The sequence below is a fragment of the Chaetura pelagica genome, unplaced genomic scaffold (genome assembly GCF_000747805.2).
Source record: "Chaetura pelagica isolate M959 unplaced genomic scaffold, ChaPel_1.0 scaffold344, whole genome shotgun sequence".
NCBI lineage: Eukaryota > Metazoa > Chordata > Aves > Apodiformes > Apodidae > Chaetura > Chaetura pelagica.
In genome coordinates this window covers 8,152,220-8,175,896 of record NW_009953098.1, presented here as the reverse complement: position 1 = coordinate 8,175,896, position 23,677 = coordinate 8,152,220, and the positions used below count along the sequence as shown (strand labels likewise).

The following is a 23,677-nucleotide window of genomic DNA, read 5'->3' as shown; positions in this document are numbered from 1 at the left end:
TATAGAAAAGACCTTCCTAATATGAATGAACCACAGTAAGCAGAAATTCCACTTATTTTGAATAATGAATGTCTGTAAATGTATATATAAAATGTATATATATAAAAAACTCAGATAAAATCAGTTAAAAAAATCAAACTAATTATAAAAATGTTTCAATAAGGTTTCAAAAACATATGTGGATAAATTATGCTCACCCCTTATGTGAGGTTAGCTTTGCCACGTAATTTCAATGGAGGTTCTTGTAGAAGGTCTTTGGTATTCCTTCATCCACAGCATTTGATGTCCAAATATTAACATTTTCAGTTGTGATGCCTTAATTTATAAGCAGAGGGCCTGAAATTTCAGGAGCCAAGAGATGCCAGCCAGAAGCTGCAAAATTGAATAGATGTTTATACAGAGGCTATTTTGGATGATACTGTTGTCTTGTTTCTACTTGGGGAACACTTTTAAACAGATTTGTCTTCAAGTGGAAAATGTGAACAAGTGGCTACCTGATAAGAATTGTGTTGTTTCTTTTCTTGCCCTTATAGGGAAACTGAGCACAAACTGAATCATTCTGCTGCAAAAAAAAAAATAATTCATTCAACCCCATCTTTATCTGTCATCTCGTTACAGCATGCTCATGCTTCTGGATGAGCTCATTGTTAGAAGTTTTTTAAAAAGATCTATTATATATAAAAATATATATGTATTGAAAGGTGCTAATCAACCTCAAGCAGGTCACGTGACTGGTCATGCGGATCTAAAATCATATCAGATTTTTAAAAAATCTTCGATATATGCAGATGTTATACAGAATTTCTTACCAGTGTAATAATGATATACTGATGAATAAACAATCCTGCAGGTTTTTAAGGACAAGGTCAGCAATACTTCCCACCATGGCTTGGGGGGGAAAAGGATAGTTTTGTCTCCTTTTTGTATACAGCATAATGCACAATGCATTTTTGTCTATCTCTCAGTAGCTGTTGCTTAAAAGTATAGTTAAAAGGGTGTTATACAAACTGTAAAGGTGTGCTTTTGAAATGAGTTAATGCCAGACCCTTCTGGACCAGAGTTTTGTATCACTAATTAAAAAATTGTTACAGAGTCTGTGGTCAATCAGATTGTATGATTTTTTTTTTTTTAAGATTGGAATAATCAGTCTATCGACAGTGTTTCTAGGGCACCTACCTCCTCAGCATGCAAGTGCTGAAAATGCTACAGATTGTTTCTGTGTAATTGTGGGTTTACTTGTACAAAACGTGCAGTTCACTGTGACATGCACTGGGACAGAATAGGTCTGTTTGCTTAAAGCTGAACAACTGCTTTTACAAATGTTGTTCCCTCATAGTTATGTTTAGTGCCCTTTTAGATATATTGTGGGGTTTTGAATTTCTTTTTTTATTTTAATTTTTTAATTTGGGGGACTTTATTAGAAGTTAAGGTACAACCAAGTAGCATATTTCATTGTTTAAGTTGGAATGCTAATTTTTTTCATAAGCACTACTCAGTTTGCCTTATTCCATTAAGGAGATTGTTGGGGTTTTTTTTAATTATTTTGCTTAGTTTCTAAAAACCCTGTTCAGTGAACTGAGTCAGACAGCAAAACTGTAGACTTGACATGAAACTGTTACTTAGTCATGCTTCTAGTGGCCTTCCTTCTGCTGCAACTGCTGTAGCACTGACTTTTCACCATCTCAACCCCAATGCTGACCACAGCAGGGGGAGGGCACACCTGAGTTCTGACCTCAGATACACTATGAAATCGAGGCAGCCAAATCCATTTGCACACCCTGGCGTTTGTATATGGACCTCTTTACTTGTCTTCAAATGTGCGGGTTTCTAAAATTGTTGTCTGGAGTAGGTTACATCTCTTATGTGTGTTAGAACAAACCAAAGAAGCCTCCAGCCATGCCCAAATGCTGCTCCTAAAGCCTGCCTTCCAGTCCTTACAAAATCCCTGCAGGATTAAATGTGTTAACTTTTTTATTTTTGTACAGTTTCTAACTGATTTTTGCTAGTGATGTTAATTGAATTAAGTTTATTTGGGGGAGTCTGAATACCTCCTCCATTTAAATAAACTGGTGACTTTCCTTTATGTTTAAAAAATAAAAAGGTTAAAAAAAAAAAAAAGGGGGGGAAACCCAAAGTGTGCCTCTCAGATTTAAGGGTTTCTGGTTACATGTATTCTTAAAACCAGCAATGATTCTTTATATACAAAGATATGTTTTTCCTTGTTTTTTATTACTATTAAAGAAAAAATAAAAACCTCTTTCTTTGCTCTGGACCCAGTAATTGCGCTGGTACATAAACGCACTGAGAAAACAAACTTTTGTTTGAAACTTTTGTAACAACTTATGACTGTTTTTGTATATCAAAGTTGATTCTTTTCAATACATTTGGATCTAGTTTCTAAGTTATTTTAGTGTTTTATATGTTACAAAAAAAATACTTTAAATTGTTCACCAGCATCTTGAGTTATCTTTAATGCAGTGGTGACACACAATGGGCTTAGAGCTACCTGGAGTAGCTTACAAGGCCTCTGTCTTTTCCTTCCTTCCTTAGTAACTTGATTGATTACAATAATATCACAGATTACCTGAACCCCCTTCCTTTATAACTAGATCCTCCTTCCTTCCACATTTAATTGCTATTAGTGTGAAGAAAATGTTGAAATGGGCATTTTAATATAAATACGGCTTTAAAAAGAGAAAAATGAGGAAAAAGAAAAAAAAATATAGAAGGTTATCTGTGGGTCTGTGAGATATGGCTGTGGAAAGATATTGTAGTAGTTTTAACACTATTGTTATTACCTTTTAAATCATTTACCCAATAAAATAAGGAAAAATAATTGCCATTGCTTTTTATGTTTCTCTGCTTGATTGTGTGGCTTAGTAATTTTTTTTTAATTTCAGCATTTCCACTTAGTCTTAACATTAAAGGCTAGTGAGGTGTTAGAAATATTTCCTGTGATTAATGCTATCTTTCCCTTTTGCCTGCTGTAGGAACATTGTGAACAGGTGCATGCAGCTTTCAGTCTAATTTAGAAGTGATTCATTAAGCACTCCAAGTTAAATCACCATTTATATCAGTTACATCAGTATTTATATCACTATACTTATCAGTATTTTTATCAGTTAACATGTCAGTTGTGTAGTTTTTATGTATAACTTTAAACATGTAATTTCATCCCAGCTTGGGCTCCTTACTCTCTGACAGGGGTAAGTGGTTTCAAACTTTTTTTAAAAACACAACTTTGTTGCAGAACCAGTTATACTGGTTCAACCAATACATCACCTACATTACTTACATTACTTATAGCAACATTATTCAACAACTTAATCTGGCAAAATGTCTATCAAAGTATGTCTTGAAGTGTCACCTAAAATAATTGTCATGCACTTTCTTCATATTACTCCTACAGTAGTAAGTGTAATTTTAAAGACTATCTAGGCTTGCTTTGCTAGGAGGGATTTATCTCTTGCATGTCATATCTAGCAAATGTCTAAGCTATCAGAAACAAAAAAAAATACTGTAGAGTTTACAGTGACTTAGAGAGTTTCTGCAACAAAGCCACAATCCAGCTGTTGACAAAAGAAAGTACCCAGACAGGTAAAGTGACTTTGAGAACTTTGTTCTCTGAGCCAAACTCTTGGTGCACAGAGAAGTGTTTTCTACTGACAAAGCAAGAAATTTCTAATATATTTGTGGAATTCCCAGATTATTTTAGAAGTGAGGTTTATTTGCCTTTGACTAATTCAGTATTACTAGATCTCCTGTTTGTAGATTCAAAGTCTCTGAAAACAAACCAATACAATCAATGTAACCTTTAGATGTTGAAGATTGATGCAGCCATTACTCCACTTGCTTTGAAGTTTTGATTTAGAAGAATTAAAACAAACAAAAACAACAACAAAAAACCCACCTCCCTCCTTAAAAAAAACAAAACTAACAAAAAACAACAACTAAACATGTCTCTGAAAGGAAAACCTGCTTGAGTAAATAGCTGATCTTAGCATCTCACAGATTTGTTACCAATAGCTTGAATCGGGTAAAACCCACCCAAAACTCACAGTCCATTGAGATGGACTAGCTAAAACTTCATACTGAAAGTTTCCCACTAGATGTTTCAGAGGTGAAAACTTGCTTGTTCTTACTTGCATATTTGTACAAATGTCTGTTCATATTAAACAATTAGATACGTAGAGGAGAATTATCCATGCCTGAAAAAAGTAAATTGCTTGCTTAGTTCATCTCAGGTTTCCATAAGACACTTCCTACTAAATTCCTACTTCAGCTGTTGTATCAGTCTTAATACTGTTCAAGAGAAATTAACCTGGTTCAGTTTCCTAACTGCATGAAAACTTAAAACATCAATAATGCATATATAATAATACAGGTGGACATATCCTGTATGTTGCTTTTCCAGAAACAGCACTTGCCAGGAATGTTACACAATTAAATGCCTGCTTGTCTGAGATATATTGGGTCACAACATTATTGCAGTCTATTTAAATTTATTTTTAATTACAGCTAGAAACATTTCTGAAGTGTATTAAAACTACTTTACCATGAGATGATCCATGTACCTTAATTACAGTTTTTGGGCTGAAAACTGTATGTGTTGTACAATTTTCTACTAAAGTGACATAGAACAGGAAATAAAAGACCCCACTAAAGTTGTGGCAAGAAGATCGCAAGAAGCATAGAGAAACTTCATAATACTGTAACACTGTTTCCTGAACTCCTTACCTGAAAGACAGCGAATATTTAAACAGTGATTAAAGGATTTATGTCCTATAGTGAGGTCTGCCAGTAACCTCAGGTTTGGCCTATGTTGATTGACAGGTAACAGGGTCAGGTCACACTTAAATGCTTAAACTTCAAGAAATCCCAGTAATCAATTGTTCTTGCTAACAGAAACTGCTACATGCAAGGTAGACTACAGCACAGCCTGCTTGAGACAACAGAATCCATGTTCTTATCTGATGTGATGATTAGCTATCTAATATTACAGTCCCTCTGTGACTGTTAATATAACAAATTGAAGTGGAAAGTGAATTTTGTTTTTCTTATCTAGCTCTATAGGTCTTAAGCAAGACAGACTCAGTGCCTGGCACACTTAGAATAACAAAACCAAACAGAATCCATTAAAATGCATTTATTTGTTTAATTCAAAGGTTTAACAACTATTTGCCCAGTGATCTGGACTTAGGGCACAACAATGAAAAAATCATGAGACCAAAATACAAAAACAAGTACACAAATTACCCCTTATTTGTAAATGTTACCTCATAACCAAGTTTTAGCACATTAAAAAAATTACAAAATTTTTAACACACTTAGAAATTATTCAGAACTAACAGCATATGTGGCAGTTGAGCCTCTCTACATCCATCCTTACCCTTGCCATACCATTTTGTGCCTGGATAAAACCATGCTTGAACTAGAGTGTTGGGAAACTGCAACTGCGGTTTTCCAAAGACTTACTTGTGCTCAGATCAGTGCCTGAGCAGCTCCAATTCCCTGGCACAGTTTGGTTGGTGAGTGAGTTGGATATGCTCACTGTTCTGCCTGCTGCCTCCTCTGCACCATTGAGATGATGACTCAGTAAAAGCAGAAATAATTTTTTAAAAAGTACAAAATTGACCCTGAAAAAAATAAAATCATATAAAAAAACAGCTTGCCTTTGAATAAGTTCCACAAAAAGCTGCAAGACAGATTTACAGCAATACCACTGAGTACAAGTACAAGATCACAAAAAAATCAACAGATTGGTTATGAGTTGTCATTATAAAAATGAAAACATAAAGTTAACCTGTCTGCCTGTAGAAAGCTTTCACCTCCTAACAGAAGGGCTGATAGACGCTGTCTTCCTGATTTTTAGCCTTTTCGGAACTTTGTAACTATTACGACCAATTTAATTCCTAAGAATCTGCCTCTAGTAAAAAACTGCAACAGTAAGAAGAGCAACACATCTCTGTATTCCATTAGCTACAGACACATAAAAACCCTGTGGTTTAGATGCAAGATTCGGGATATAAAAATAAAGTACAGTAATTTAGTGGTTGCAAACAGCCATTTCCAAAAGGAAAATACAATGGGGCTTTACAAGATTATATAAAATATACAGAAATATCAAAACCCTGATTGTGGACAGAAACAGATAAATCTACAATGAGGTACTCTAGAATCTTAAGGTATGCAAATGGACTGACTTTTCATGTCTCCCAACTTTTCATTTTAATCGATTTATATAATCATCGTCAAGAGCTGGTAGTTTATACCCTTTGAAAGAAACAAGATGTAAATTCTTCTTTGGTGCTTAAATAGGAGGAAGTTAAACAGATACAGCTCAAACACTGCATACAATGTCGGAATCTTTGAAAAACAGCACTGCATGTGTCCTGGACAGCTAAAGCCTTGGCACAATAATCTCAATATTCCCAGGCAGAATTGCCAGAAGTTTCGGTGAGTGCAGAAATTTTACTAGCTCCCTTTTTTGTTTTTGAGGACTACATACCCTAAGGCTGCATAAACAAACCAATCAGTAAACGAGTTCATTGTAGTTAATAATGCTTCATTTAAGTGCACCTTTGAAGGCAAGTTTAGACAGTTGTTCACTAGCAGAAAGAATAATCAATTCCATCATTCCGTGTTTCTTTTGTTTGAAGAGTCTACTGTGCTAAAAATCAGGACAGCAGAGGACTCTGTTCAGTCACCTTAATACTTACCAGCTTCTCTGTGAAGTCTAGGCATCAGCATGGCACAGGACTTCTTTTGTCTGCATTGCTAGTGGACAGCAAATCAATCCACTTCAGGGTGAGATTTTAGAGTCAGATTAAGCTGCTGCTGAAAGGAATTCCCAGTCTGGCTATATGGTTCACCTACTGCTCTGCCCCACAGCTATTGCTAATGTTTTCATAACTGTGACAAAAGATTTCATAATACTTTACTAGGGAGAACCAGGACAACCTTTCAACTGTACATTGCACTGCTGCAATGTAAAGTTCCATCACTAGGTACTAGGCAACGGCTTCAAGGTATCCTGATGTTAGACTGTGTGCGTAGTACCACAGGAGAGAACGCCAGTTAGCTTTCAACAGCAGCAGTATAATTTTGCTCTTTAATTTCCAGCAGAAATAAGCATAAAAACCACCAAAGAAATCATCCGTATAGCATAATGGCCTACAAAATAAACAATTCAAAGAAAACAAAAATCAGCCTCTGCCAGAGGAGAGAATAAATAACAACCCCTATGGATATTAAGTATTCTGCTTTCCCTTTCAAACCAATATCCTGCACATTGAACAAGCTGTGTCTGATACATATTCCAAACAGATACTTGACACATCTGAGAAAAAAAAGAAAATGAAGTTCCATAACATTAGTCTCATAAGTTTATTCTCTTTCTGCTGTCTTTGACCTCTTCTTCACCTTCTGTGAAGCTTGTAACTCAGATATTCTGATACAATTTCTTGTGGTGCCACACCAAAAACCAAAATGTACTAAGTTCACAAAATCTTCAAAAAGTGGTGAAGGGAGGAAGTATTTTAACTTTTGGGCCCCCCACTATAGGAAAGATATTGAGGTGGTGGCACAGGTCCAAAGAGTAACAAAGCTGGTGAAGGGTCTGGAGCACAAGTCCTGTGAGGAGTAACTGAGGGAACTGGGTTTGTTTCACCTGGAGAAAAGGAGGCTGAGGGGAGACCTTCTCGCTCTCTACAACTACCTGAAAGGACACTAGAGCTAGGGGGGGATCAGTCTCTTCTCCCAAGTTACAAGTGATAGAACAAGAAGAAACAGCTTCAAATTATGCCAGGGGAGGTTTAGATTGGATATTACTAAAAATTTCTTCCCCAAAAGTGTTCTTAGGCACTGGAACAAACTGCTTAGGGCAGTGGTTGAGTCACCATCCCTGGAGGTTTTTAAAAGACATGTAGATGTTGCACTTAAGGACACGGTTTAGTGGTGGCCTTGGCAGTGTTAGGTTTACAGTTGGACTTGATCTTAAGGGTTTTTTCCAACCTAAGTTACTCTATTCTAACTCAGCCAGCTTCGCTAATATTATACAACAAGCAAAGAAGCAACAGGTTACCATCAAAAAGAGGTGAAAGGTTCCAGTGCCTTCTCTCCTGCCTTTCTCCAGTTGCACCATTCAACTTTTACAGCAGCTCAAATACTTGTAAAATCCTTATTGAGTTTAGTGGTTAGTTTACCTCTCTATTTTCTTGCTGTATTACCAGTTAGTCATTTTAGCAACATAAATTGGTATAGAAGAGTTTGACAAACTCCAGAACTTGCACTGGTAAAGCCTGGAAGGGAAATATGAGTGTGCCACTGGCTTTGACAAGCAGTTCTGTCAGAATACTCCATGTTGTGACATTATACCTGAAAATTCTAGTGTGACTCAAAACAACAGGACCAGCATAACAGAGAAAAGTAGCATAGGGCTGGGGAAAGGCAGGAGCAATCACTGACAGTGGATCTGCTATCAAAATCAATGGTGCAAGAATCATTTCAACCAAATTACCTTACCCCAGGCGGTTTCCTTGTGTTAGCTATATTTAACACTGACATTCCTGCCACTGAATTTTAGGTCAGTCAGAAGGGCTTACAAATTTTGCATTCCAAGCGAACAGCCTGCACTGAGCAAGACACCTGAGCTTATTTAAAAGCTTCTGCAGTCTTAATTGACCAGAGGCAGTAAATGGTGGCGAACAGCAGCTGGATTATACTTGTATGGAATGCCCTGAAGCTTATGACTATGGATAGGAAATGTTGTCATTTTTATAAAAAAAAAAAAAAAAGGAGCAACTATTACTTTTATATAACTCAGATTTTTTTCCAGTAGCTACAATATTCTGAAGAAAAAATAAAGCTACAGGATTCATACTTAAAAAAAAAAAACACACAAAAAAAAACAACCAACCAACAACTAAGTTTAGCAAGTAATAATACTAAATAACATCTGCATTGGCTAAATTAATACCATTGTAATACCAAACATTTATTCTAAATAGGATCTAAATCCAACATAAGGCATTTTGCAAAATTCTTAAGTAAATAAATAAACCATGATACACTTGACGGTAACTATGGGGAGGGAAGAATCACTGTGTATTTCATTCAGCTATTCGTAGTAGAGTAAGTATATTAACATCCAGTACTGTGCCTCTTAGCATCTCCCAGCAATGTCCTGTATTTCATCATGAAATACTGAATCTGCCAAACTAAACAGCAAGAACTTCTACCACTTCAGCAGGTAATTAAGTGTTCTTCCACAGACAGGTTCACTTTAAGCAAAATATGCTCAGCTTTACTGAGGCAGCAGTGAGACTACTCCGTGAAATTCATAATGTACTTGGACATTTGCAGAATCAACAACTGACAGTTTACTCTGTATGCCAGTCATTATCAGGTGTTCAGCTTTCTCAAGTTGACTTCTGATAAAAACACAAGCAGCCTTACAGTCTGCATAACTAAGACTAGCTACATGCTTGGTGGATATTTTATGCCATAAGTACAGTATATTTATTATGTATAGATATACACACACACAGCAAGCCATGGAAGAACGCCAGAAACCAGTTTGTAATTTAGAATGTGAGACAACATATTTCTGATTGAGGTGTATTTTTTCTTTAATCATATGGAGTAAAAATATTTCAAGTAGCCATTTGTTCTCTCTCCAATTAACTTTTTTTAAAAAAAAATCTTTAAAAAATAAGTCCTCCAGTTCTCAATCTTATTTTTCCTTCTTGAAGTATAAACAACTGTACCTTAACTTCAGGATGTATCTTCAGGTGATCCAGCTGGAAGAGGTATGATGGTTTGGGTTTATCTTACAAGTCACAGCTTTGACAACGCAACGTATCTATAAATTGCAATAAACTTTTGTACAAAAAATTCTTGCAGCCCTAAAACACAACAGTCTCCACAACAGACTCATAATTAACTACCTGGAGGAACACACTCAAGATTTCCAGTCTTTCTGCCCAACAGTCTCTCCTCTAGCCTTGGAAAATTTGAACAGGTACAAACAGTTTACTGTTTATCATTCTGCCTATCTAATATATCCTGTTCTCCAAAAGACATGTTGACAGGAAGATCTAGCTACACTAAAGGCCTGCACTGATTTGATGGTTTTTTATCATTCAAAATCCATATACAGAATATATTAGAGCTGTAGAGAGAGAAGACAGTTTCATTTTGTTTCTTCACTAATCACTCTACTGAGTGAGAATCAGTGTAGAACACAGAAGAGGAATGTTTCAAAAGCTATTAAGTAAAAAAAGAAAACTGATTTTTACATTGGATGTTGTATCTCCACTCCCTCTCCAGTCTAAGCTAAGTGAAAAAAACCAAAACATTTTGTTCAAAGTCGGGTCAGAACATTGGATGAAATATTTTATCATAGCTTACACTGATACGGGCTTTAGAAATTATTTCAGCAGGGTGTTTTTCCACTCACTCCAATAAAAGCATCTCCAAAGCATCAAGATCTAATGGGACTTAGCCAGATAGATACTAATCCACAGCAGAAATTAAATAGTCAATTAAAAAAAAAAACACCACAACAACAAAAAACCCAACAAACAAAAGACACCAAAGCATTTATGAACTGTTGTTCCCCAATATTTTCAACCAGCTTGAAGAAAATACAGTAGAGCCTCACTGTTTTGCATTTACATCTGGGAAATTAAGTGTACATCATTTCACAAGGACCATTTTGCAACATTCAAGGGCTAAGAGTTAAGCCAGGACAATGCACTTCAAGATGTGTTCTGTTCATGTCAGTGGTGTGTAGTAATTCAGCTTTTTTTCCTAGCCTGTGATATAAATGTACTTACATTTAATGGAAAATAAATCAAAATGAGGTAGCACTGCCACTCTGCTGGCACCTGGACAGATCCTGGCCTAATATTAAATGGTGGCTTAGCAAGATTCTACTGTAATCTACATGAAATGTATAAAACACAAACCTTTTCCAGAATAAGGCCACTAATTTTGCCATTGGCAATAGGCAGTGAGAAACAGCAGTTTAAAAAAAAAAAAACCTCACTTGATTAGAGAGGTGTTTCTGAGGCAATAAACTGTGGGGAGAAGTATAAACGCACTGTTCTCTCATCCCTTCTCTTTGTTTTCCAGTATGAGTATCTCTGCTTCCTGTATGTACTAGTCCCTGGGGAGAAATTTCAGTCTATTTTCTTAGCTGGGAGCCTAAGCAAATCCACACTACATTTAAAGATGGGGACAGCACTGTAAAACAGTAGGATTACAAGCTTCCCATGAGCCATGGTCATGACAGTCTGATGTCCAGATGCCCAGATTCGATACCAACGCCCATAAAAAGGATCTGAGACGGCTGGACACAACATGTTGTTCAAATTCACCTCCGTAACCTGAGAAAGTGACAACAAATTTAGAAATTAACAACATTTTTGTGTTGCACCGATTCAGACACTTAAAATGGTAATTTTGAAATTACCTTCATAATAAAGAATGTTTAGGTGACAATCCTTTGTTCAACAAAGTAGGGCAGCTTTCAGAAAGAAAGCAGATCCAAATTCAGTTGTGCATTTAATAGATGGATTTATGCAGGTACATAACCAATTTATGAAATACTTTACCGATACTGGCAAGATACAAGATACAAATGTCCATTAGAACATGCGATTACAAATTTGCATGCAAGTAGACTTATCCAATATGTATCTGGACACTTTGAAACACTGGTCAGTGTTTTTACTTTGAATGTACTTGCAAACTATCCATTTATTAATTTGTAATTACTTACCAATCCCAGAATCTGCAAGATGCTAAAATGATACACAAACATAAACCCCGTGGATAAAAGAGCCCACCAGAAATTGCAGAGTGGTTCTGGAGTGTAGATACCTTTAAAAGAAAGGAATACATTAATATCCAGCTGAATTGCTGTGTCCATCAAACACGCAAGAATAATCCTCCCTCTTCTCCTCTGTGGATGTTAGGGCAGCTGGCTTTAGCTGATAACCTACTCAATACCATGATGTAATTAAAATTTATTTCTTAAATGGAGCATGCTGATCAGTTTCTTCCCTCCTTCTGGTCCAGCAGTAAAAGAAACAATATGTTACCTCATTAAGCTTCCCTATTTTTCACCAACACCAGTGATTTTAACTTCATTACTTCAGTATGCACAAAATTATCCTAGGTAGTAGCAGTTTCTGTACAGCACTCTGTTAGGACATACCCTAGTTGCCTTTTCCTCATTTTATGGTTGTTTAACAACTATTAAAAAGCAGCTTGCACCAATAATGCCTAGGAACAGAAAAGCTGGATGAAGTAGTTTAATTAATTAATGACAGACTGTGCTTTTAAATGAATATGTGGAGATGTTTTCAGATATACACTAAAACAGTTTTAGAATCAGTAGATATCACAGTAACATTTTTTTTCCCTTCAAATGAAGCAGCAGATATCACATTATTCCTGAGTTCACCTTTCTCTCTCCTCCTGAAGCTAGGTTTTGTCAATTTACTGACAAAAAAACATGTCACCTGGTCTAAAATGTACCAAGTAAATCAGATGCAATAGAAGTACTCCTATATATAAGACTATTTTTGGAATTAAATATTCAGATATCATACAGTGAGAATAAGAACAGTTTACAGAGTTGTCAAGATTCTTACTAACAGACGTGAAAATTCCAGTATAACATAGGGGTAAATACTATTTCCCTTATGATTTTAATAACTTAACCTAAAGATGCAAAATCTGCCACGTCAGCCTTCCTCTCCCTCGCAGGCTTCCCGCTCAGACTCGGGTCTCCTGGCTCTGCCCCGGCTTCACCGTCTCTGGGAAGCCCGGCTCCCTCTCAAATCCTCAGTAAATTTAAAGGAACAGCTCTCACCGCTGCCGGTGCTGCTGCCGCTCTCTCTTCTGCGCTGCCGCGTGCTCCAGTTGTAGAGTTTCAGATTATTATAAAAATTCACTGGCATTTTTTATCTTCCTTTGTCTGCTGTCTGATCCATTATATATTATTAAATATTGCAATGTGTATTCAGTACTCAAATGACAGCTTACAGTACAGAGTGCTATATTCACATTAGCCTTTGCTAGCTAGCACATTCAGAAATGACCAGGAAGATTCAACAGACTGCAGCATATATTATACAAGGCCACTGGGAACTCCAATAACTACACATGTGTAGCTACCTATGACAGAACTCACCAGACTAAAGCTGGTATGGGTATGCCTATGTATGGTATTGTATGTAGGTAAAAGCAAAATAGGCAAAAAAGCAAATAACTACTGGTACTTGCTTTACCACACCACCATATAATGATGCATCCTGTCTCGGGTTTAAAGGACTGTGTTCTCAAACCCTGTTGCCCTTTTTCTGCATAGTTTTCTTTCATAGTATGTACCCATCATGCCAGTTAAGACTGATTCTGTAGTAGCTATATGAAATAATCTAATTTAAATATTTTATGTATGTTACAAATTCAACAGTAGCAACCCCGTATTACCTAACACTGTACATCTATTCATTGTTCTCTCAAAATAACATAGCTTCTCTGTTGCTACTCAGCAGAGAGTAAGGAGCTGATTGTATGCTTGAATGACCACAGCACATATGCACCCCATATATCACCCACTGACTTTAATAAGCAACTGTATTAGCATAATTACCCAAGATACAACTAACTGCACATCATGTTTTAGTAAACAAGCTGTGACTTGGTGCAACCATGCTAAGTATGAACAGAGAAGCTCCTTTGAAAGCATAAGGCAGCTTATAAGATTTCTTATCCGGTAGGTAAGGTCAAGGTCAGAAGTGTCTGAACTATAAGCAAAATCCAAAGGTAAAGTTATTAATGTGGAGTTCACTTAAGTGGAGTGCTCTGAAATTAAAGGAAAAAAATTCACAGCAGTCTAATTCTTCAAACTTACTTAGCAAGCATGATCTAAAAGCTGGTGTCCTATTTAGAAAATGGCTCAGGAGACTTTACTTAAATAGCAATAATATTCATTAAACTCCACTACCTGAAAACATCAGATACGTGATACTACCCTGAATATGGTTTTTCATTACAGAGGGCAAGAGAAGCAACTAGCCTTGATGTCAAAGTTTAGGAGACCATGGTCTATTTTTGGCAGCACCAACTTCAAGTGAACTGGTCAAACTATACCGAAACACTTTGTGCTCTCTTGTCAGCTGCAGAGTAAAGAAAACATTGTTTGACTTGCAAAAATTTTTTTCTTGTCTTTCCAGTTTTAGGTGTACATTTAACCTAGATGCAAAACACCAAATAAAACTTAAACAAGGTATCTAGAACAGCTCCCAGGAGCTGGCGGAGTACCAAATTTAGTTTCACATGAACTTGCCTGGTTGGCAGTTGCCTGTGTTTTTTCAGAAGTATTTTACAAAGCCTAAGAACAGATGGTAGTATAAAGAAGTAAACACTCAGAAAAGCTGGAATCCAGAGACCCTGATATTTGTGGGACTTACAGTGTAGGTACTATAAAAATACTAAAACAGACAAGTGAATCCAGCTATGAAACAAGACTAGAGAGGGAAAGCAGTCATTAAAAGAGTAAGGAAATTGAACAAGATGACAAAACACATCAGTGGCATAATTTGGCTCTGAACCCAAGCCTCTCATGTCTAGCTCAGTCTAGTCAGGAATCACGTTTCAAAAGCCACCCACTTAGGAGGGCTGTTAAGGCTCCTCCAGCAAAGAATTTCACACTGCTACATCCTCTCTCTGTTGCAAAACTTAAAAAAATACATTCACAATGCTCACCATCTACAGATCTTTCCTCTTGCTATATAATCAAAAAATATCTCCTTATTAGACTTTGCAATCCTGAAAATAGCAATGTGATTTTCAGCAGTAACATTATTTAGACATCAATAGACAAAAAGGAAACAATGACCTCCACATGAAAACATTTCAGTGAGCTCTGGATTTCCAAGTGTGCTTTGGGAAACCATTTTCAAATTCATACCTTGAATATTTTCTATACATTTCTTCATTAGATAAATAGTCACTATAGATTTTATTACTCAACAGATGACTGTTTAATGGAGCAGTGTGGTCTATTTTCTGTAGTCCCCAGTCTATTAACAGAAACATACAAACAGGAAAATCAAGACCCAGCTGAGTAGATGTTTGAATGGCCTGTGCTGGCTCTGGCAAAAGCTACTTGCAGCTTATATAGGACATCAATTTCAATAGGAAGCAGTGAGTTTCGCTCTCTATTCACAAAAGATCATAAGCAATTCTTTTAAGTTAAACACCTTCAAAAATTTAATCCAAATGCCAGTCTGGCACTAATCTCATTCTCAAAAATGCACACACCTCAGCCAGTTGAGATCGTTCCAAATCTGGGTCATCCAAGTAGACTGTATTTTTGCTCTTGTGTTGAATCACAGAATCAGAGAATCATAGAATGTCTGGGGTTGGAAGAAACCTCAAAAGGTCATCTAGTCCAACCCCCCTACAATAAGCAAGGACATCTCACACTAGAACAGATTGCTCAGAGCCCCATCAAGCCTGACCTTGAATGTCTCCAGGGATGGAGCCTCTACCACCTCTCTAGGCAACCTGTTCCAGTGGTCCACTACCCTCAAATTAAGTAACTTTTTCCTAATGTCCAACCTAAATCCACCCTTCTTAAGCTTAAAACCATCACGCCTTGTCCTATCATTACATGCCCTAGTGAACAGGTCGTCCACAGCCTTTTTACAGGCCCTTTGGAAGGTCACTATAAGGCCCCCCTGGAGCATTCTCTTCTTCAGGCTGAACAACCCAAACTCCCCCAACCTGTCTTCATAAGAGGGGTGCGCCAGCCCTCTAACCCTTTTCAATGCCCTCCCCTGGACACGCTTCAACAGGTCCACGTCCTTCTTGCGTTGGGGGCCCCAGAGCTGGATGCAGTACTCTAGGTGAGGTCTCACCAGGGCAGAGTAGAGGGGCAGAATCACTTCCTCTTGATCTGCTGGCCACACTTCTTTTGATGCAGCCCAGGATGAAGCTGGCCTTCTGGGCTGCAATTGCACATTGGTGGCTTATGTCCAACTTTTCATCCACTAGTACCCCAGGTCTTTTTCCACAGGGCTGCTCTCTAACACGTCTTCCCTCAGCCTGTATTGATATGTCTGGTCGCCCCAGCCCAAGTGCCGGACCCTGCACTTGGCCTTGTTGAACCTCATGAGTTCCACAGGATGGTATTCTGTCCCTCTGGCCTATCGACCTCACCACCCAGCTTGGTGTCATTGGCAAACTTACTGAGGGTGCTCTCAATGCCACTGTCAATATCATCAATGAAGATATTAAACAACACTGGTTGTGAAAATAGCACAGCAGTGGGTATTTCAGTTTAAATTAAACTTCATTATTTCAATCACATTGATAGGAAAGATTTCATACAGACTGAAGAGTTTGGGATTCATCATCTGCTTCTGCAACTAGAATCTGTTTACCTGAACATGCCAAGTAACTTTGACATCTAGGAAATGGAAGCATAGCTTTAAAAAAAAAAATCTAGAGATCAGCAAAGAGGCTCAATTTCTTTTACATCTTACTCAACATCTTTTGCTAGTTACTGTTTTTATTTAAAGCTCTTGAAACATAGGCTTGTAAAAATTTGAACGCAACTTGGTAGAAAGTAAACTCCTTTTATATTTCTGTGAAAGTATAATGCAAGATAAAAATCACTCCTCTGAATTAGAGAACTCTAACCTAAATATAGTACATTTTTTTAAATTCAGTAGGGTGTTAGAACAATCCTTCTCCTAATTAATGTTTTGCTTTCATTCCCACTACCTTTGATACAGCTTTACCAGTTTTACAGTCCTTCAGTAGTCTTTCAATTACAGGTACACCTGCTTAATCCAAAATTCAGAGCAACTATTACAAAAAGTCTTAAGGCAAATATACTTCCATTTTATTTCCCTTGATCAAAGGGTTAATTCTAGTAATGTGGCCTATTGAGGTAGCCTGGAGACCAAACTTCCTTTCCAGGGGAAAACAGGAAAAATGTTCTCAAGAGGATGAGCCAGAAATCCACTGTTTCCCCTGTTCTAAATCTCTGCATAGATTTCAAAATACCACCTTATTCCAGCAGATTTGAATTTCCTTACATTTCTTGGCTCCCCTCAGGAACTGTTTTTTATATTCCATAAAGCAGCACTTCTTCCTCTTCCTTCATATAGTAGTAGTTCTATCACATACAGGTACATACCCTTCTAAATTTCTCTGTTTCTTAGAGAAAGAGAAGTCTGCAACACACCTTGGCCTCATTCAGAGAATGTCTCATTAACTTTCGTACTTAGTTTGAAGTGTTTTGTAACAGGCCGCCATAGTTTCAGAGAACCAGTAACTGCACAGTATATAAAGCTCAGAGGGTCACATAACAAAAACACAGCCCCTACTCTTCCTCTCCATCTCTTAAATCAAACAAGATTATCCTGAAACAAGCTACATGACAGCCTGCAGCATGAGCCTGCAGCCGGAGCAATAGCACACATCTCCAGCTGCCACAGTGCCACAGACACCCTGCTGCTCCAGGTGCTGTAGTACAGGCACAGCTGGACGACGAACCAGGTGTTTATGTCTAATTCTTGGGATTCAGGAGGCAGAGGAAAGCTGGAAGAGGAACATGGAAGCTGCCATCAGGAGAGGAGAATACTATACAAGAATTGACAGCTCACCAAGTAATTAAGAGTTCCAGTGAAAGAGCTGTACCACACATTACTGAGCATTTCAATGAGGAGAGAGATAATTACCTCAAATACATAGAGATTTTGTTCCTGTATTTCCACTGCTTTATAACTGTATTTAAAAGCTATGGAAAGATACACAGCTAAGTGTCACAAATGGGGAAGTCGCTGAGAAAGGGTACAACAGCTAGAAATGTCTTTAAATATGGTAATCTCTCACTCTTGTCAGCAAGTTGTAACAGCCAATGGAAAGTGCGAATTTAGATCACCAATAGCTTTAATTGCATTTTCCTAGTTTACAGCCACAGGAAAAATGATCCTTTCATCTGTTCTTGATATCTGTTCTACATCTTACATATCAGCCCAGCTCCTCATTAGATAAGAAACACTGCACTGCCCTTAAGAAACCTGGCTGTACAGAGTTGTTATGACCACCTTCTAAAGTGCAACAGAGGCATTCTCCATGAGAGGAAAAAAGAATAAAAGAAAATAATCAACTACTAGATTTTCTGACAATACCACATAACTTCATCTCTTCTGAAGCCACTTTTGAAGACACTTAAATAAAAAAGGGGCTTTATGACTTGAGTCAGAGGGACAGTTTCTTTATTGCTTATAAAGATATAACACTTGCCTTTAAGTTGAAAATTCTGATTCTACTCCAGCAAACAACTTGCCTACTTAATTATTTAGGGTGTGTAAATCTGTCCACTTGTGTACAGCTGTACAATGGTTAATCAGCTCTTAACATACACTAGGCTGGACCACAAGACTGTCCAGAATTTGCAAAGCCATTACTGTCAATTTTGGCTCCTAAAGATCACCCCCCACAAAAAAACCTACACCAAAAGTAAAGAAAAACCAACCAACAAACCAACCCCACAAAACAAAACAAAACAAAAACCCAAACCAAACCAACGAAATCCATTAATTCTCTCCACAATGTGGATAACCTGCATTTGAACTGTGAATTCTGAGCATTTGCATAGCCATTTGACTGAGTGGATGCTGGAGACTATCTCCCCCTGCAGGCTAAAGCGTCAGAACCGCACAACCAGACAGTGACACTGATTAAGCATACATGATATCCTAGAACTTCAGGTACAGCTGTTCCTACATCAGATTGTTCCTTAAAGTGACAAAATCCCAAAAAACCCTCAACACCAACATCCTTTTCTACTTTATTAAGTTATTAACTCAACTAAATAATGCTGCAGATCACAAAACACAAGAAAGATTATCTCCTCAACTACAGGACTGCAAGGGAGGTACCATAAACTAACCTTTATTTCAAATGTTGTGTAATTATATCATTTGCTTACAGCACTCAGGAAGTAAGAGTTCCATTGTGATTAAATTTCAATATGATTTGAAGCTCCAAAATAAGATGCACACGCTAATCTTGTCAAATCCATCAAAAAATATAACTAGCTTAAGAACCAAGACAGTCAAGAACTGGGAGTCTTTAAGGCTGACACAGGGCAAACTAGATGTTTTTCCATTGTGTTAAGAGTACACAGTTAAAAAACCCTAAGTTTTCCTGAACACCATTTAGGGTCTCTAATACTTTGATCTTAGAAGGTCATATTAATGCACTGTTGAAATAGTTGTGGCAGTTTGAGACATTACACTACCTCAGCTGCCACCTCCCTAAGCCTTCTACCAGCAGTCTGTATCCCAGTAGCATAATTATCTGAGCATATGCATATGCTTCAAAAGAACAGCTTAGCTGTAGATGAAAGTGGTTTGAGTTTTTCAGTCGAGAGGTTGGTTCCATGGTCTAAATCTGAACTGCTGTGGTTCCTACCTTCTTCCTTTCATCTTCACAATGCATTTGTTAAACTTTTTGCCAACTCTAGCACTCAGATGATGCAACAATCCAGAAGCTGTGAGAGCATTTACACTTTTTTTTGACAGGGAAGCAAGGGTCTCACCTCCTAAGAACAAGACAAAACGGACCTATAGCTCTGGGTCAGCCTATCCAGATATTTCAGGAATGCTGTGTCCTGCCCATATGTATACTGTAATTTTTGTCAGGGTTCACAGGTGATAAAAGGTGAGGTTCATTCAGGAATAAAGTTGCCAACTGCAGATATATTTAATGTAAGAACTGCCTTGAGTCAGGAATCTTCTACACTGGCGTGTTATATCTGCACTCCACCTATTTTGCATGAGCGCCTTTTATTGCAGCCAAGATAGATCTGAGCTATAGTGCAGAAGCATTTATTTTGTCCAGCCTGACACACACGTGTATGTATACATACACATGTGCACTTGGATAGAAAGTATCTTAGGAGGAAGTACAGAAATTTATATTCACTCAGTACAAAAGGGAGGGAGAGGGAAGAAGGGATAAATAGGCCTTAATCCCCAAGAGGAAATACATCCTTGAGCTTCAGTGAGTTCACTGCACAACACTGAAGGCTGAGCTCCAGATGTCTCTCTCATCAATTTGATCCTAACCATGGTAAAGCCACCACATTCACATTATGGGGGACATGAAAGTGATGTTGCCAGTGCAACATGACCTGTTGTCCTGGTTTGAGCCTGGCTCAAACCAGGACACCTGTCTTCACCACTGTAATGAACAGCAGGGAGAGAGAGAAAATAGCCCTTGCTTACTGTCACCCAGTTTCCTTTCAGAAAGGAAACAGGTAATTTAATGTGTATGCATGACTGGTATGATACTTGATTAGCCTAACAACAAACTTGGACATCCAGTTCTGTACAGACTAAGCCTCAAATCAAGTCTGCTTCAGGTGCTCTGCTCAATCTTCCTTTGAGAAATGTTAATACTATGACTGAGATTCTATTAAGACCATCAATAATACTGGCAGATTCCAAATAAAATGGAAGTTATATATTTTTCCATATACAATTCATTCCTTTTCATTTTTCCAATTTTATTACTTCAGTTACTTCTCCCAACCTGAATCTATAGATTCACTGATGGAAATTTATATTTAAAATACAGAAAGAAAGCTGCATGCTGATCAACAGTGACAAAACCCACAATTTTCACAAGATATAGTTAGGACTAAGAGTGTGATCAACTCAGAGTAGTCTAAGGTGCTAGTGAAATGACAAAATATTAACAAATGTTTTCAGGCTGAGTAATTTTCCCATCAAGAATCAGACATTATGTCTCCTGTGGCACTGGCCATAACTACTACAAAAGTCCATGAGTGTTTTGATAATGAGGTATTAGTCAGACAGGTGATGAGGAGCCAACCACATAAGAAAATTAACAGTTACAAGTCACACAGCCTAGGGCAATCAATCTATGCATTTAGCCAATTCAGTTCTTTTAGAATTTCACTGCTATCATGTCAACATTAGATGGCAGCAAATACCTGTAAATTAATTAAGGGCAAAAATTTAGAAGGCTGCACTAAAATGACAACTAGACAACACAGAGCCCTTCAAACTGCAGATATAGCCCTGTCAGCCCCAGAAAACAAGTGCTGAAGAACTCAGACAACCTTGACATCAAAATATCACAAGAGCTTGCCTACAGTATACTATGTGGCTGTTAACACTTTCTCCTCCCTCTCTTTCTGCAATGATTAGGAGTTTGTATAACTCCTGCGACTATACTGCACTCTAGCATTATTTGCCAGAATTTTAAGATATCAAAGATGTATTAAAATTAAATGTAGCCGCATGTTTCTCTGGTAAGATAAAGAAACCAAATTATTTTTTTATTTGGATCATTTTTACTTAGTTTTACTGAGCAGTGAAGAACAAAAAGGTTATGAACCTACAGTGAAGTAAGCGTGAAGGATAGTGAGTGACTGCTGGTATAAAACACAAAAGATTCACCAGAATGAAGTGGCCAACCTACCTGCTGTCTGCTCAGAACAAATACTTGCTTTGAGCATTTGCTAAATTGTATCCCATTGCTTGACATCACATTCTCAGTGTTTTAATTAAAGGCTACTGAATATCTCGAACATAAATTACGATCTTTTATTTCCTGTATGAAACAATATAGCTATGCTAGAAAATGCAGCTGGAGGCATGTCAACGCTAGAGGGGGGCAGAGCATAACAACAGATTAATACTGCATTCCTTTCTAAGGAGGACAATTAGAAAAATCATTGGCCAGTGGAAAAATTTGAGATTCCCAAACTTACTGAACTATTATGGTATAAGTGAATGCAACACAGTAATATTAGAAGAGATAACAAGCAAGCTAGTTCACTTCACTACTACGTATCACTACATTTCATTAAAGCTTCAGAATTTTAGGAATTTATCTAACTAGTCAACTCATATTTATGAGGGGTTATAATATTTTTTTCAGCTCATTTTAAGTTGCAGTACTTCTCAAGAGACATCCAAGAAGGCATAAGTCTTAAACGTTGATCTAACCAACAACTTAGAATGTTGCAAGATGGCAGAGATGCTACTCAAGAAGACAAGCACGCATTACATCAATACATTCGTGATACCCCTTTGGGCAAAAGACCATTTTTTTACTCCCATTTCAGTGCCTGACAAGTCTTATTAGTAAGCACAGGTCTTTCATTGCATGGGACAAATACAATACATATAAATTGCCAACCTACCTCCTTTCTGCAGCAGATAGATGGGCACAACGTAAAGCATCACATGCTGAATATAATATATTTCCATTTCAAATGGAAGCTGTGGAATAAGAAAAATATTTGTAAATGTTTTTTCACCACTAACAACTGAGTTACAAGGAATCATTCTTCTGTTCACCCATGACAATCCTTTTAGTTCAGTGTTTTTATCACCTATGTATTAACAGAGAGATTATATTAATGGTCAGTGTTTTGAAAGTGCAGCTAATTAGACCCATTCCATTCCCCTTGCCATAAATACAATGCAGCACTTCAAGCAGACAATTCTCAGTAAGAAGCACAACAAAGAACATAGATTGCTCTTTTCCCTTTCTTAGCACAAATTACCAATAACAATGCAAAACCCTAAAGTAGCCAAACCAGAAATTATAAACAGACTATGTGAGAGCAGCCTATTTAGAAAGAAAAGAGAATCACTACCTTTTAAGTGACAAAATTCTATAAATGAGGTCTTTAATATATGTAAGTATATAAATAAATATATAAGCATAATTACTGGAGGCCTGTGCAAAAAAAACAAAATACTTGATTTATAGCAATCTGCATGCATGCATGCATGAAACTGCTAAGCTCCACCAAATATAAAATTAAAATAACCAATATTTTATTGGTTTTAAAGAGAAGTTGCAGGATATATGTAAACAAGCTACCAGTCAGCAGTAAGTCAGGTACTTGAGAAAAAGCTGTACCCCTCCCAGTTGGAACAGGCACACTTCAGAAACAATAGCTTCCGATACAAACAACACAAGGTGAGGCAGTCACTCCTGCCAAGGAGCATTCTCTATTTAGTATTTGTGGTTTCATAAGGGCTTCTACACTTGCGGAGTTGTGAGGGTCAGTTACACAAACATTATGCTCAGGACACTTCTGAGAACAGAGTAACAGTTGTTTTGCTGCAGTAGTGTTGACAGTACTTTTTTTTTTTGTAAAACAAAACATCTTTTTTTCACTATAAAAGATTGCTTGTTCTGAAGCCTGGCTAATTGTTCACGTGCATTTCCTCATCTAGAGCTGCAAAGCTGAGTTTCTGCACAAGCAAGCACTCAAGTTGTACAGCCAGGCTACAATAAACACAAAAAGAAGAAACTCTAAAGTTGTACTGAGCAACTGACACACCTTGCTCTAAAGGTCTTGTCTATAACTTGTTTTATCAATAAAAGACCCACACACAGATAGCAGGTAAGTTTGATATGTAAAGAGAAACCTAACCAAAGATAAAGTAGAAGAGATCATCCATCAAAGACTTAAAGAACCCGTTAGCGAAAACAAGTAAGAGCTTCAGCAAGAGGTAAAATTTGAGAAAAAAAAATACCAAAATTATACTTGCAGAACAAAGTAAGTCAAAATATTAATTTGGTCACTCAA

General features: G+C 37.3%; 2 protein-coding genes across 2 annotated transcripts in view; one reads left to right on the top strand and one right to left on the bottom strand.

The window, feature by feature from the left end:
• The window catches only part of AMMECR1 (Alport syndrome, mental retardation, midface hypoplasia and elliptocytosis chromosomal region gene 1), a 37,617-nt gene extending 34,775 nt beyond the window's left edge, over positions 1-2,842 (top strand). The window contains exon 6 of the mRNA XM_009997238.1: positions 2,168-2,842. The gene's annotated coding sequence lies outside the window, so the exon portion shown is untranslated. The remainder of the gene's footprint in view (positions 1-2,167) is intronic.
• Positions 2,843-10,796: 7,954 nt separating this feature from the next.
• Positions 10,797-23,677, bottom strand: part of TMEM164 (transmembrane protein 164) — a 32,499-nt gene continuing 19,618 nt past the window's right edge. Inside the window, exons 4-6 of the mRNA XM_009997141.1 lie at positions 22,274-22,352; positions 11,786-11,886; positions 10,797-11,390 (exon numbers count right to left, since the gene is read on the bottom strand). Coding sequence (XP_009995443.1) covers positions 11,184-11,390; positions 11,786-11,886; positions 22,274-22,352 — 387 coding nt within the window. The 3' untranslated portion in view covers positions 10,797-11,183. The remainder of the gene's footprint in view (positions 11,391-11,785; positions 11,887-22,273; positions 22,353-23,677) is intronic.